The 13,072-nt window shown below is 41.6% G+C and overlaps 2 protein-coding genes and 1 long non-coding RNA gene across 3 annotated transcripts; 2 read left to right on the top strand and 1 right to left on the bottom strand.

Moving 5' to 3' along the window:
• Positions 1–2: 2 nt before the first annotated feature.
• Positions 3–3,933, top strand: mettl21e (methyltransferase like 21e). Its single transcript, XM_040011273.1, has 5 exons — positions 3–498; positions 2,143–2,315; positions 2,412–2,529; positions 2,626–2,723; positions 2,824–3,933. The coding sequence occupies exons 1-5, from the start codon at positions 447–449 to the stop codon at positions 3,151–3,153; spliced, it is 771 nt and encodes a 256-aa protein (XP_039867207.1). The 5' UTR covers positions 3–446; the 3' UTR covers positions 3,154–3,933.
• Positions 3,934–4,122: 189 nt separating this feature from the next.
• LOC120721165 lies at positions 4,123–5,123 on the bottom strand. The gene is made up of 3 exons (XR_005693125.1): positions 4,955–5,123; positions 4,757–4,852; positions 4,123–4,503 (listed from the first exon to the last, which is right to left on the bottom strand). It is a non-coding gene; the product is annotated as an uncharacterized LOC120721165 (long non-coding RNA).
• Positions 5,124–6,075: 952 nt separating this feature from the next.
• LOC120721197 lies at positions 6,076–12,995 on the top strand. The gene is made up of 8 exons (XM_040011353.1): positions 6,076–6,283; positions 6,372–6,484; positions 6,557–6,717; positions 8,252–8,369; positions 8,441–9,142; positions 10,895–11,043; positions 11,458–11,575; positions 11,715–12,995. Exons 2-8 carry the CDS (start codon positions 6,382–6,384, stop codon positions 12,098–12,100), a joined length of 1,737 nt encoding a protein of 578 aa, XP_039867287.1. The 5' UTR covers positions 6,076–6,283; positions 6,372–6,381; the 3' UTR covers positions 12,101–12,995.
• Positions 12,996–13,072: the final 77 nt, after the last annotated feature.

The following is a 13,072-nucleotide window of genomic DNA, read 5'->3' on the forward strand; positions in this document are numbered from 1 at the left end:
CTACCTACCCTGACTTGAAAAAACAAACACGTTTAAACTTTTGCACAGATGAGAAACTTCACTATCTTGCAAGTTAAATTGTTGGAATAAGATCAAAGATTTCTATTCCACTTCCCTCTCCAGCTCCGGTTCAGCAGCCGGCGGTGCAGCTGTTGCTGTCAGTCACTGTTACTGCTTCATGCACTTTGAGTTTAAGCATGCTCAGAAAGAGCTTGAGATATCGGGTACAGTGAGCCTCGGTGTGGGAGTCCTGGACAAGAAATTGGAAAACACTTTGTTTGTGTGAAACTTAAAACCACCGAAGGCAATTGTTAACAATCCTAGGGATCAGGATCCACAGTGACCCAAATTCAAAAGACTTCAGCCTTGATTATAAACCAAGGACTGCTTTGGCTGCTATCAGATCTCCTGCGTTGGACGTTCCTGTCCTGTTTCTTCCCTTAGTCATGGAGACACAGCAACCCAAGACCATGGAGGATCCCAAAAACAGACACAAAGGTGAGTCATTAAAAAAAAACATATAGAGAATACATGATAAATGTGGCATTGTGGCACCGAGTATGAATCTGATATCAGACTGTGCAAGACGTGTGGCTCTGCTGATAGATCTGCTTACTATTTACACACACAGAGCTCTAAATTGAGCTCTCCCTGTTCTCACTCAACCTTTGCATTGTGGCTCGGTGGGCTCCCCTGACCTTTTCTCTAAAGTAACATTGCATAACTGAAGTTGTGGGTCAGACGCTCTGAATAGATGTGGCTCACCGGCTGGAGTTACAAACAAATGCAGCAGGATCAGAGAGGCATTATGAGCTGAGATGCTAAAAGTACAAAAAAACCTCCAGTACTTCAGCAGTTCTGCTTATTGTTGTATTATTGTCTGTGAGATGAAAGTGTAGGATTTCTGCTCCCACTCTGCCACAGTGGTGCACACATAGAACAGCCACCCTGTGCTGGAGCTTCTACAGTTCTGTAGTGAATAAAAGATGGAGCAGTTGGCTTATGTTTTGTGTGTGTGTTTGTGTGTGCGTGTGTGTGTGTGTCATTGGACAAAAGAAAGGTTTAAATATATTTTAATTCAAGTGATTTTGTTCTGTCCCTTGGCTTTCATTTCATGGGTTAGAAAATGTGTAATGTGTAAGGTGTAACATGGGGTTTCAGGTCACGGGGCTAAAGCGGATACATCTAAGAGTAATTTGTGTCAAAGACCAGTCACAACAAAAAACAAACACACTGGAAATTACAAAAAATAGACCTCACAGCAGCCTTATTTCCATAGAGGATATTGCAACACATGGTCAGATGAACCGGTGACCTTTAACAAAACTAGCATTTCCTGGAGGTTACTGTCCAGCACAGTGCTGCCTTTGCAGTCTTGATCCCTGCGCACAGAGATTTCTCCAGATTTTAGACTTTTTTTGATAATATTATGTTGCAGGTGATGAGATATGAGATAAGTCCTCACAATTTTATGTTAGGAACATTAGTCTGAAATTTGCACACTTTTTTTGCCAATCAGTGATCTGCCCGTCTTTACTTCTTTTCTAAGAAAGTTTCTAACATGTTGCAAATTCACCTAATTAGTCGCAAAATGTCCCACCATCTATTTCTTATTAGTACCACTTGCTTTTCCAGCCTTTCGTTGCCTCCATTCACACTTTTCTGAGACGTGATGCTGCTTTCTACAGTACGGTACGGAGCCCCGCAAGGGACATGGGAGAAAAAAAAAATTAAGACGGACTTTTGCGAGATGTCGCAAAACTAACTCGGGATCTCGCAAAAGTTTTGCGACATCTCGCAAAAGTTCATCGTAATTTTTTTTCTCCCATGTCCCTTGCGGGGCTCCGTACCGTAGCTTTCAAATTCAAAATTAGCTCATATTTTTCATGGAATAGTTCAATGTTACTAAAAAAAACATTAAAATGTTTTCTATGTTCTACTGTGAATACAATATGAGTTTGGGGGATTTTTACAAAGCATTTAATCTTTTTTGGAATTGTTGTTGTAATCCCAGTGAAGAAAGACACATGAGATCAGAGAATTTACCTAAAATTTGTCCATCATGTCTGATGATCCTGCTTTCCCTTACTGTGAAGTATCTCTATATAAACACAGTTAATATGATATCTGCCTCTTCTGTAGATGCCTGCAAAGCAGGTCCTGCTGTGGATACAGAACTAGCCAGCGCCATAATGGCACGGCAGTTTCACCCGCCTGTTACTGGTCCCGAGGTCTGGGAGGGATACGTCTTTTCTGGTCTGGAGATCCTCATCAAAGAGTCCACAGACCTCTATGGAGCTGTGCTCTGGCCCTCAGTGAGCCCAAAATTTGTCCTTGAGTTTAGATGTGATGTATACTCATAATTTTGATCCCTGTCACTTAAAAAATATATACTTGGTTCCGTCTAACAGGCCATGGTGCTCTGTCACTTCTTGGAGAACAACCAAGACAAATACAACCTGCTGGACAAAAATGTGATCGAACTGGGAGCTGGAACTGGGCTTGTCACCATCGTGTCCAGCCTGTTAGGTACTCACACAAGCCAGTGATTAGATTTAATCTTGTTAAGTTATTTTTCTCTTCCTCCATAGTTATTCCTCAATTTTACTTTTACTGTCTCTCCAGGTGCTAAGGTGACCTCCACTGACCTACCTGATGTGTTGGGGAATCTTCAGTACAATGTGACGCGTAACACCAAGGGCCGGTGCAAGTACACCCCTCTAGTGGGTTTTATATTTTAAAACGTCACATTCAGGAGTATCACCATAAGAGTTAAAGATTGAAAGTGTGTGTGTAAATCAACCCACCCACCTCTGCTTTCAGGTCACTGAGCTGATCTGGGGTCAGGAGTTGGATCAGCGTTTCCCATGTGCCACTCATCGCTTCGACTACATCCTGGCAGCTGACGTGGTGTACGCCCACCCTTACCTGCAGGAGCTGATGGACACCTTTGAATACCTGTGCCAGGAAAACACTCAGATCTTGTGGGCTATGCGTTTCCGCCTGGATCCGGAGAACAGCTTCGTGGATCGCTTCCGGCAGCGTTTTCACTTAGAGGAGCTGTACGACCTTCCCAGTCTGAGTATCAAGCTGTACCGAGCCTGGAGGAGGGACGGCACGACCAAGGACCTCAGAGAGGCTGCTAAACACTGAAGGAACTGGATGGGTTTATTTGTGTGTGTTTTTGCTCAGTCGTGCTTCTGAGGGTCACGTTGCTCATATCCAGTCTTCTCACAGCACTGGTGATGTGGGAAATAATGTTTCTGACAGCCCAGAAGATTTTCAATAAGAGGTCTTTTGGTATGTGACTTCATGTGTGCAGTGCGATCAGGTTTTATCACTGCTGGAAGGACTGGAGAAGCACACATCTGTGTCTCGGACTGTTTAAAGGTTAATAAAATTACACACACTAATGGTTCTTGCATAAAATATCTTCTGGGGACCATGAGGAAGGGGGATGCAACTTGTTCTCTATCACCATCCTCGGGTCAGGCTTTATATTTTTGGGATTAAATGATAGAAAACTGCAACCTTTACCTCCTTTTTTTGTTTTTGTTTTTAATGTTTTCTATTTTAAACTGTTTTAGATTGAAAATTAGCTGCTTTGAAAGTTATTTCTTTGAAAATTTAAATAAAAATATGAACTCATCAAGACTATATGAAAGGGGCTGCACCTTGTGTGTGTGTGAGACTGCAAATAAGCCAAGGTGGTTCTACAGGCCTCAGCTGGCACGTTTAATGTTGAAGTTCATGAAAGTACAATTTAAAAAAGACTGAAGAAGTATGCTTGGAAGAACTGCAGGAGAAAGCCTCTTCATGATAACATAGCTTAGGTTTGCAAAATTGGGTATGAACGATGTCCTTTGAACAGATGAAACCAAGGTGTGTGCCCGTAGTGCAGTTGAATTAACAGTTGAGTGTGTTGTGTGATGTTTTTCTCCTGAGGTTGTATTTAAATCGTTTTAGAAGCTGCTAAGAACAGGAGGATTTTTTTTTATCATGGCACACACTCATCAGCCACTTTATCATGTACACTGTTCAACTGTTAACATGAATATCTCATCAGCCAATTACATGGCAGTGACTGAATGCATATAGGTTGCAGACATGGACAAGTGAACCTACAGAAAAATAGAAAATAACCAGTGAGCAGCAGTTCTCTGGGTCAAAATGCTTTGTTGATGTTAGAGGTCTGATGAAAGACAAAGGTAAGTCCAATAACCACTTGTTACAACCAGCATATGCAAAAGAGCATCTCTGAATGCACAGCACATTAAACCTTGAAGCAGTGGAAAATCACACTGAGTGCCACTCCTGTCAGCTAAGAACAGGAAACTGAGTCTACAATTTGCAGGGGCTCTCCAAAATTGGGCAACAGAAGAAAAATGTTGCCTGGTTTGATGAGTTGCATTTCTGCTGGATGGTGAGAATGAGAATTTGGCATGAACAGCATTGGAGCATGGTCTTGTATCAGGCTGGTGGTGGTGATTCTGGGTTCTTCTCCTGCACCCAAAAACATGAAATATTAAACCTTAAACATTTTTTTTATCTTTTTAAGTTTACAGTGAATTGCAGGTAATTTTTCACCAGCAAACAACTTCAGGAGGTCAAATGAAAGATCACAACCATACTGGGCAGTACATACTAGGCACACATTTTTTTGTGTTTTGGAAACTCCCCAATGAGCCTTATTAGCTGCTTTGGAAAAGGAAGGTTCCCGTCACTTTCTATTCATGTGACCTATAAAATCTGATACCTAATTTTTGATTCCAAATCTTCCGACACATCTTGGCTCATTTCTGTCCGGTCGTTCCTCGTCTTTCTGCCAGCTCAGAGCATATGCGCAGTTTGGCTGCGGAGGTAGAGGAGAGGTGAAGATCTGTTTAACAAAGCAACTATCTAAGCTGGTGTCAGTAAATGTCACAGCCACCATTAAGAAAAACAAATACTCAACAGCTGAAGATTAATGTGGACTTGTGGTGCCTGTCATCGAGCTTAAAAACTCCCATCTTTTATCCAAATAAGGCTGCTTGGCATCGGTAGCACAACTGGGCAATGACTTAACCACTGCATGCTTTCTATTAATGTGTCAAAGCAACCCAAGGTCCTGGATGGAGTTCGTGTTTTAGGATGTGAGTGGATTTAGCTGGATGATAGGTGAAACTGGAGGGTGGGGAGGTGGTACTTCATGCAACTGAGGGTGGTCTAACTGAGGTTTATATTACTGAAGCTCGCTTCTTTTCTCAGGGGCTGCATGCCGGGCTGATCCTGTTACATCTCTGGTGAAGCAGTTGAGGGCATTGCAGGAAAAGCAGGCACAACATGGACATGTTCCACGTTACACACGTCACTTTTTTAAATAGACGAGACCACATTTTCATCTGCAAAAGCAGGTGATTGCAGGAGACGTGAACGATCAAGAAATAAAAGTGCTGCTTGAGCTTTGACCTCTTGAGGAAACATGGTGATCATCCCTTTAATTACTAATTAAAAGGCGTATACAGAATTATTAAAAGCTTTTTAATGCACGTAATGCTAATGTCCTCCATTCAGGCATGTTTCATGTTGTTATTGCTTGTCTCTCTCTTTTTTCTTCCTCCTTATGCAGGAGTTACAGTTGTTGACTGCCTAACAGCAGGCATTAATTGAAACAACACAAACTTGGGAGCTCTCTGCCAAAATGCCTTCAAGCCAAGCATAAATTATGTATTGGCCTTGGTTCCCCTCTTGGCCCCATGTGTCTCCACTTTTTTTAGACTACTTACTATCGCAATAAACGATACGTGGACTGATTTGAACTCACGGTGGTGTTCAAGTTAATGTAAAGTTATCTCTTAACTTTAAAAGTTAGAAAAATACCAGCTTCTACAGGTTTAACATGAATTCCTAATACATCTGGGTATGGTGTTACAGACCGTGCAGGTTTTTGCAAAGTTCCAGCTTTGAGAAGTCAAAAAGTACCAGTGACAACAAACCCCCCACCCCCCCCACCCCCCCCACCCCACCCTCAGCCTGCTGATATCATTCTGTCTCTCTCTCTCCTTTTGGCTTCCTCTTTGGCTCGTCTTTGTAGCATGTCCGTGTGAGTCTGCTTCTACGTGTGTTCTGCTCCGGGATATTGCTTGTGTTTATTTCTCATGGGTACTGCTCTAAAAATATCACCGTGCCCTTGTGATGATGATGGGTGTGTCCTGGAGGATGCTCTATAACACCTCAGTCCGAGGTCTCTGTGATGCATTCGGGTGGCTCCTGAGATCTTTCTCAAATTTGAAGCTTGCAAAAGGTATGTGAGGCACTTACAATATTTAGAGGATTGTTTAACATACAGTCCTACATGGACTCATGTCTCAGTTAACTGTCTAACATTGCAGAGCATTCTATATGGATACTTTGTCCACACCCTCTGTGGAAGAAACCATGTATATGGGAAGTGAAGAAGAAGAAGAAGATGAGGAGACAAATGGAAGTGAAGAGGAGGACAAAGGTAGGATAACCCTTGGTGGGTTATGTGTTTGATTCAGATCAGATCAGAGTACCTGACATTTAGATCTTTCAGATGATTCGCAAACAGATCAGTCATCTGTAGGGAAGCAGCAGAGACCAGCCTGGGCTCCATGTTTCTTCTACAGAGCTGGGAAAGAGGTGTACAACTATGTCGGCCAGGAGATCATCATTCAAGAGGCTCTGGACTCGTATGCTGGCATGATATGGCCGGCAGTGAGTAGCACTGTTTCCCTGATTTGAAAGCTTGCATGCAATCATTTTCTCTAATATTACCAGCTTGGGATGGGAAGGTCTCAGTCTAGAGATGGAGCAAACTACTAATTCTGTCTTGTATCACAGAGCTTCTGTACTTCTTTGACATTTTGATCAAATATTTTTGTGAAGTTTTCAACCACATTGCATCATCATCATCATCATCACTCAGATGGACACAGAAGCTCAGCTAGCTGACTTTGCATCCATGAAATGTGTTTGTGACAACTGTGGAGAAATCTGAAGAGTTGTGGTTGAAATCAAAGGGACTAACTGTCACAAGGATTATCTCAGCAACAAACTTGGTGAACTCATCAGATAACGCAGTCCATTTGATTGGGTCAAAATTTCAGTTACTTTTTTATGTAAGTGCTTCAAATATTGGCAATAAATTTGTATTTTAATCACTTACATTAACTGCTGTGAGAAGTGCTGCACTGAAATTTGCGGTACATACAAAACGAATGTCATCAGTACTTCTACTCCTCAACAACTGCAGTAAACACTAAAACAAAAAAACAACCTCACCAGTTCTGGGTACCCCTGCCCACAGATTTTTGAGGTTCTTGGCAGGCTGGTTGCTGGAACAAGGGGGTCAGACACATGCTCTGTCCCCCTTGTTCTTCTTGTTGCTGAAAATAATTTTTAATGACTCTGGCTGAATGTTTGAGCTTGCTGCAGAAGGAATATGGGACAGAATCATCGAGAAAGAATGATCCTACTCTGTACTTGAATATAAAGTGCTTAAAATTGATATAGGGAGTCAAAAAAGGATGCTTAGAAAAGTAATGGATATAGAGTCTTGCAGTTCATCGTCCTGCTGCATAACTGAAATGTGTTTTAAGGCATGAACTGATTGCTGGACATTCTTCTTCAGGATTTTTCTGGTAGAGAGCAGAATTCATGGTTTTATCCGTTACAGGAAGTTGTCCTGACACTCCAAAGCACTATCACGCTATCACCAGAATGTTTGACTGTTGGCATGATGTTCCTTTTATGAAATTCTGTATCACCTTTAAGGCAGATGTAACAGGATTCAAATGTTGCAAAAAGTTAAACTTCGGTTGATAGTGGATTTCTCCTTGGAGCTCTCCCATTGATGCCATCTTTGCCCAGTCTCTTTCTTATTGTCAAATCAAGAACTCTGACCTGGACTGAGGCAAGTGTGGCCTGCAGCTCTCTGTTGTTCTGAGGGTGGGGGGGCTCCTGAATGAGTCGTTGATGCACTCTTGGGGTAATTTTGGTAGGCTGGCCACTCCTAGGAAGGTTGAGCACTACTCCGAGTTTTCTCCATTTGTGGATAATGGCTCTCATTGTGGCTCACTAGAGTCCTAAAGCCTTAGAAACAGCTTTGTAACCTTTCCGGTAGATGTCAATGTGTTACTTTTTGAGAGGTTTTAGTCTATTTCGCTTTGTCAAACAGGCTGACATTAACTAAATCGAACAGGGTTTGCTAATTATAAAGAGAAGATTAAATATGTACATATGTCCTCAGGGGTTGGCTCTCTGTCATTACCTGGACACTCATCGAGAACAGATCAATCTCGTGGATAAAGCAGTCCTGGAGATCGGAGCAGGAACCGGCCTTGTGTCTGTCGTAGCAGCACTCCTTGGTACGTAGGCAGAGATGAAGCTGTTTTCAGAGAGCTGCGAGGTTCTACATGTTTTGTTATTTCTCTTTCAGGTGGCTGGGTCACAGCCACAGACCTACCAGAGGTCCTGAACAACCTGAGGGTCAATTTGTGCAGGAATACCAGGGGCCACTGCAGACACACGCCCCAGGTAGCAACTTTGTCATGGGGCTATGACCTGGAGCGCACTTACCCATCATCGGTCTACCGCTACGACTACGTGCTAGCAGCCGATGTGGTCTACCATCATGACTTCCTGGATGAGCTCCTGGTCACCATGAAGCATTTCTGCAAACCGGGAACAACTCTAATCTGGGCCAACAAGGTCAGGTTTGAGTCTGACTTGACTTTCACTGAGAACTTTAAAAAGGCCTTTAACACAAGCTTATTGGCCGAGGATGGAGAGATGAAGATCTTCATGGCAACAAGTAGAGAAGGAGAGGAATGTTTTAGTGATGTCGTGCTGGAAGATCCGCTGAGACAGAAGGAGGGGAAAGAAAGGAAGGAGATTGAAGATAAAGATAAAAAGGGGAAAGAAAAGCTTGTGGAGCAAAAATGCAATGAGGATGACTTGAATGATCATGAAAAAATAAGTTATGATGAATTACCAGAAAAAACCAACATGTTAGAGGATGAAAGAGAAAATGAAAAGGAAGACAATACTGAGTGTGAAGAAGAGGAGAACACAGTGGAGGTCCTCGCAGATGAGAAGGCTCAACCAGAGGACACAGATTCCAGTACTGAAGATATAACAGGTGCGCCATTTAAATGGCATACCAGTGTATCAGGACATGTATCAGTGTTACACACAAAATAGTAATCTCCTTGTGTTTAGAGGGTCAGTTCACTCAAATTTTCTTTTCCTTTCACAAGTTTTGAAGATATTAGTTTATAAAATGCTGGAAATCTTGTGGAACCAGGTTTAAGCAGTAAAGCATTCAGGAGACTTATTAGTCTTAGGTATTAGGTAAAGGTGATGCCTCTGTGCCCTGGGTCATTTGCAGCTGGTGGCCCAGGGCATCGGGTTCTTCAGAGTGTTTTGACTTCATCAAACAAGGAGCCCTGCTCTAAAAAGAGATATACTTTACATGAGATATCGGCTGACACTCAATTACAAAGGGACCATTTCTTCACTATAAATTTGTGATGAAAAGTTAAAGGTACAGAGAAAATGATTCATGAAAGTATTTTTTCCCTTTTCTGTCTAAAATACCTCAGATTTTGCATTATGATCCATGTGTGATCCCAACATTTATATATAAGGAATTGCACTGACATGATTTTTAAACATTCATGGTCTAGTCCATTTTCCTAAAATTAGGCAAAGGTGATGCCTTTGTGGCCTTTGTAGCTGAAGGCCCAGGACGTCAAACTCTACCAAGTTATGACCATTGAGATCTTACCAAATAAAGAGCCCTGTACTAAAAATAGAAAAATAAAAAGCTAAATGTACAGATATTGATCCTACATGTTGACCAAGTCTGAAATGGCTCAAATTTTGCATTATAATCCAATATGTGAGGCCCACAATCATTAGACATGATATTCAAACATTCATGGTCTCCAGATGATGACCACCATCAGATCTCTGTTGAGTTTGCTTCCTGCTGTACTTTTAAATTTCTTGAAACCATAAAACATAAAGTCATAAACTTTGCTTTATAACTACAAAACCAGTGAAATTCCTTTTTAACTGAAATTCTGTTTAGTGACAGTTAGCAAATATTAGCATGCTAATGCCAAATTAAGATAGCACACTATAAACATGTTTATGACACAATATTTGCAGGAACAGTGTTTAAAAGCATGCTACCATCCTAGCACTTGCATGTAGCTGAAAGTAAAACTGAATAAGCTTTACACCTGATATTGTCTGTTCAAAAAGTAGTCAGTGTTGCTAGCCTCCAAAATATGGTGCTAGCATGCTATATAGCCACAAAGCCAACGTAGCAAAATGTTTACAGGAACTAATATTCAGCATTTTTAATAGTTTAAACAGATTTTAATACTTATAAATAAATAAAAAAAATGTAGAGCAGCATTTGTTTTTCTTTGTAATTTTACCTTTAAGTAAAACAACAGCTTTAAGGAGACTGGCAGGATTCTTCTCCTGTTAAATCTGAGATGTAAGACACACCGTAAGGCCACAAGGTAGACAAGCCAAAACTATAACCAACTGCCCTGAGGGAAACCACGGGGTTGATGTGGTGCCTGCTGGTTTAGAGTGACTGAACCTAAAAGGAACTGAAGCAGAGACATGTTTTTCTTTGCTGTCAGGTTATCTGACCCTCGCACGCAATGACACCATTATACCCATTAAAATGCTAACATTTGTCTTTTTTAGTGTTCCAAATTATACAGTGAGGAAAATGCTGACTCATAAGCTTCCCAGTATTTGTCTGACACTCATCTTAGCAATCTTAGAGAATTATGCATAATTTATTTTTGTCCTTACTGTGTCTGATTGAACTGAAGCTCATTTCTGTTTGTCCTGTTTGTTCCCACAGGACAAGAGATTAAGAAAGAGACAGCTCTAAAAGAGAACTGGATCCCCAGCATCAGCTGCAGCATTGCTAAAGATATCTATCATTATGTAGGGGAGGATATCGTTATTTATGAATCCATAGACTCTTTTGGAGCAATGATGTGGCCAGCGGTGAGCATTTATGAAAACTGCCAAAACACTATTGAAAGTGGACCTTTTGTACGCTTTCTTGATTTCTGTCTTATATACATTGTTACGGAAGCCTGTGAGCAAAAAGCTGTAATTTCTTACTTTCAGATAGTTTTTTTAGTCTTGGAACAGTATGATGTCACTTAGAAAGGATACCCTAAATATGGACATGCATGTGGCCAATCAGAAGTGGCTTGGCTTAAAGGAAGGATGGCCTTAAAGGCAGAGCAGCTAAAACAGCTTGTTTCAGACAGTGGATGAACCAAGGCCCAGTAATTTGTAAACTATAAATCATGCAAAGCTATTATAAAAATTAGATAAGTATACATAGTATGATCGGAAAAGCAGGACCACACTCAGTAATTTGGTCTTGTCTGATCCCCCTCTGTCCTGAAGGCGTTGGCTTTGTGCTCCTTCCTGGAAAACAACAGGCACATGGTGAACCTGAAGGGGAAGGAAGTGCTGGAGCTGGGAGCAGGGACAGGACTAGTAACCATTGTGGCCAGTCTGCTGGGTGAGGGTTCTCACACAATCTGACACAAAACACAAAGCATGTATATGCAAACACGCAGAGGCACTGAACATTTCACAAGTCTTGCAACACCACAATGCCCTTGTATCGCTGTAACGATGATGTATTTCTTCATCATCAGGAGCTTCGGTCACAGCCACAGATTTGCCAGAGATTTTAGGGAATCTCCGGGCTAACGTGATAAGGAACACCAGAAACCGCTGCAGACACACGCCCCAGGTGGTTGCTCTGCCATGGAGCTACGACCTGGAACGCACCCACCCATCATCGATCTACCACTACGACTACATACTGGCAGCTGATGTGGTCTACCATCACAACTTCCTGGATGAGCTCCTGGTCACCATGAAGCATTTCTGCAAACCGGGAACAACTCTAATCTGGGCCAACAAGGTCAGGTTTGAGTCTGACTTGACTTTCACTGAGAACTTTAAAACGGCCTTTAACACAAGCTTATTGGCCGAGGATGGAGAGATGAAGATCTTTATGGCAACAAGTAGAGACTGAAAGGCCAAAGAGGTGTGGATAGATTTCCTGAGACACTCCCATGGGATAAGCCATTGAAGTGTACGAATTGCCAGCAATTCAAATGGCTCCATTGAAATGATCCAGTGTTTACTAATGCTGCTATGAGCTTGAACTAAAATTTGTTACCTGCTGTTTTATACATGTTGGTGGGGGATAAAAGAAAAATCTGAGGAGATGAGTGTGAGTTTGGATCTGCTGTGGCAGTGACGTTTGCTAAACAAATGTTCAGATACCAAATTCAAGGCTGCTGAAAATGTGATCAGTTTTGAAAATCATCTGCCTTCTATGGTGCAGTCCTTTCTAGACTCATTAGACACTTTCTTGGGGGTGCGTGTTACACTGGTTGACAATAACCATCATATGGGAAAATTTTCTATATCATGCTGATAGCACACATCTTGTACACTTTTATAGAGTTATATTACATCCTCCAACACTCTATACTCATATTTTGTAATTAATACTTAAATAGAGTTAATATACACTTACCTACCACTTTATTACTGGGTTGGACCCGCTTTATTTTTTCTTCAGAACTGCTTTAATTCTTCATGGGATAGATTTAAACATCTCTCAGAGATTTTGTTCCATGTTAACAACAGCCACTCTGTGACTATTTGAGCTTTGGGACATTGTGGATTATCCCGATAGAAGTTAACATCAGAAGACAGGTACACTGTGGTCATAAAGAGTCAATACTTAAGTTGTGCTGTTAAAAATATCCTCCACACCATTACACCACCACTAGCTTAAACCATTGATCCAAAGTAGGATTCATGTTGTTTACATCTCATTTTGACCCTAAACATCACAGCAGAAATCCAGACGTTTTTACAATCTTCTGTTGTCCAATTTTGGTGAATCCATGTGAGTAGCCTCAGTTTCCTGTTCTTAGCCAACAGGAGTGGTACCCGATGTGGTCTTCTGCTACTGCTTCAAGGTTTGACATGC

Source organism: Simochromis diagramma, unplaced genomic scaffold (genome assembly GCF_900408965.1).
Source record: "Simochromis diagramma unplaced genomic scaffold, fSimDia1.1 OVJJ01000603.1, whole genome shotgun sequence".
NCBI lineage: Eukaryota > Metazoa > Chordata > Actinopteri > Cichliformes > Cichlidae > Simochromis > Simochromis diagramma.

Excerpts from the sequence above, each read along its gene's own strand:
- LOC120721197 (XM_040011353.1), top strand. The coding sequence starts at position 6,382 with ATGGATACTTTGTCCACACCCTCTGTGGAAGAAACCATGTATATGGGA. Across the intron at positions 6,485-6,556 it reads AAGTGAAGAGGAGGACAAAG|ATGATTCGCAAACAGATCAG; the intron begins GTAGGATAACCC and ends TAGATCTTTCAG. Across the intron at positions 6,718-8,251 it reads CTGGCATGATATGGCCGGCA|GGGTTGGCTCTCTGTCATTA; the intron begins GTGAGTAGCACT and ends ATATGTCCTCAG.
- mettl21e (XM_040011273.1), top strand. The coding sequence starts at position 447 with ATGGAGACACAGCAACCCAAGACCATGGAGGATCCCAAAAACAGACAC. Across the intron at positions 2,316-2,411 it reads GAGCTGTGCTCTGGCCCTCA|GCCATGGTGCTCTGTCACTT; the intron begins GTGAGCCCAAAA and ends TCCGTCTAACAG. Across the intron at positions 2,530-2,625 it reads CATCGTGTCCAGCCTGTTAG|GTGCTAAGGTGACCTCCACT; the intron begins GTACTCACACAA and ends CTGTCTCTCCAG.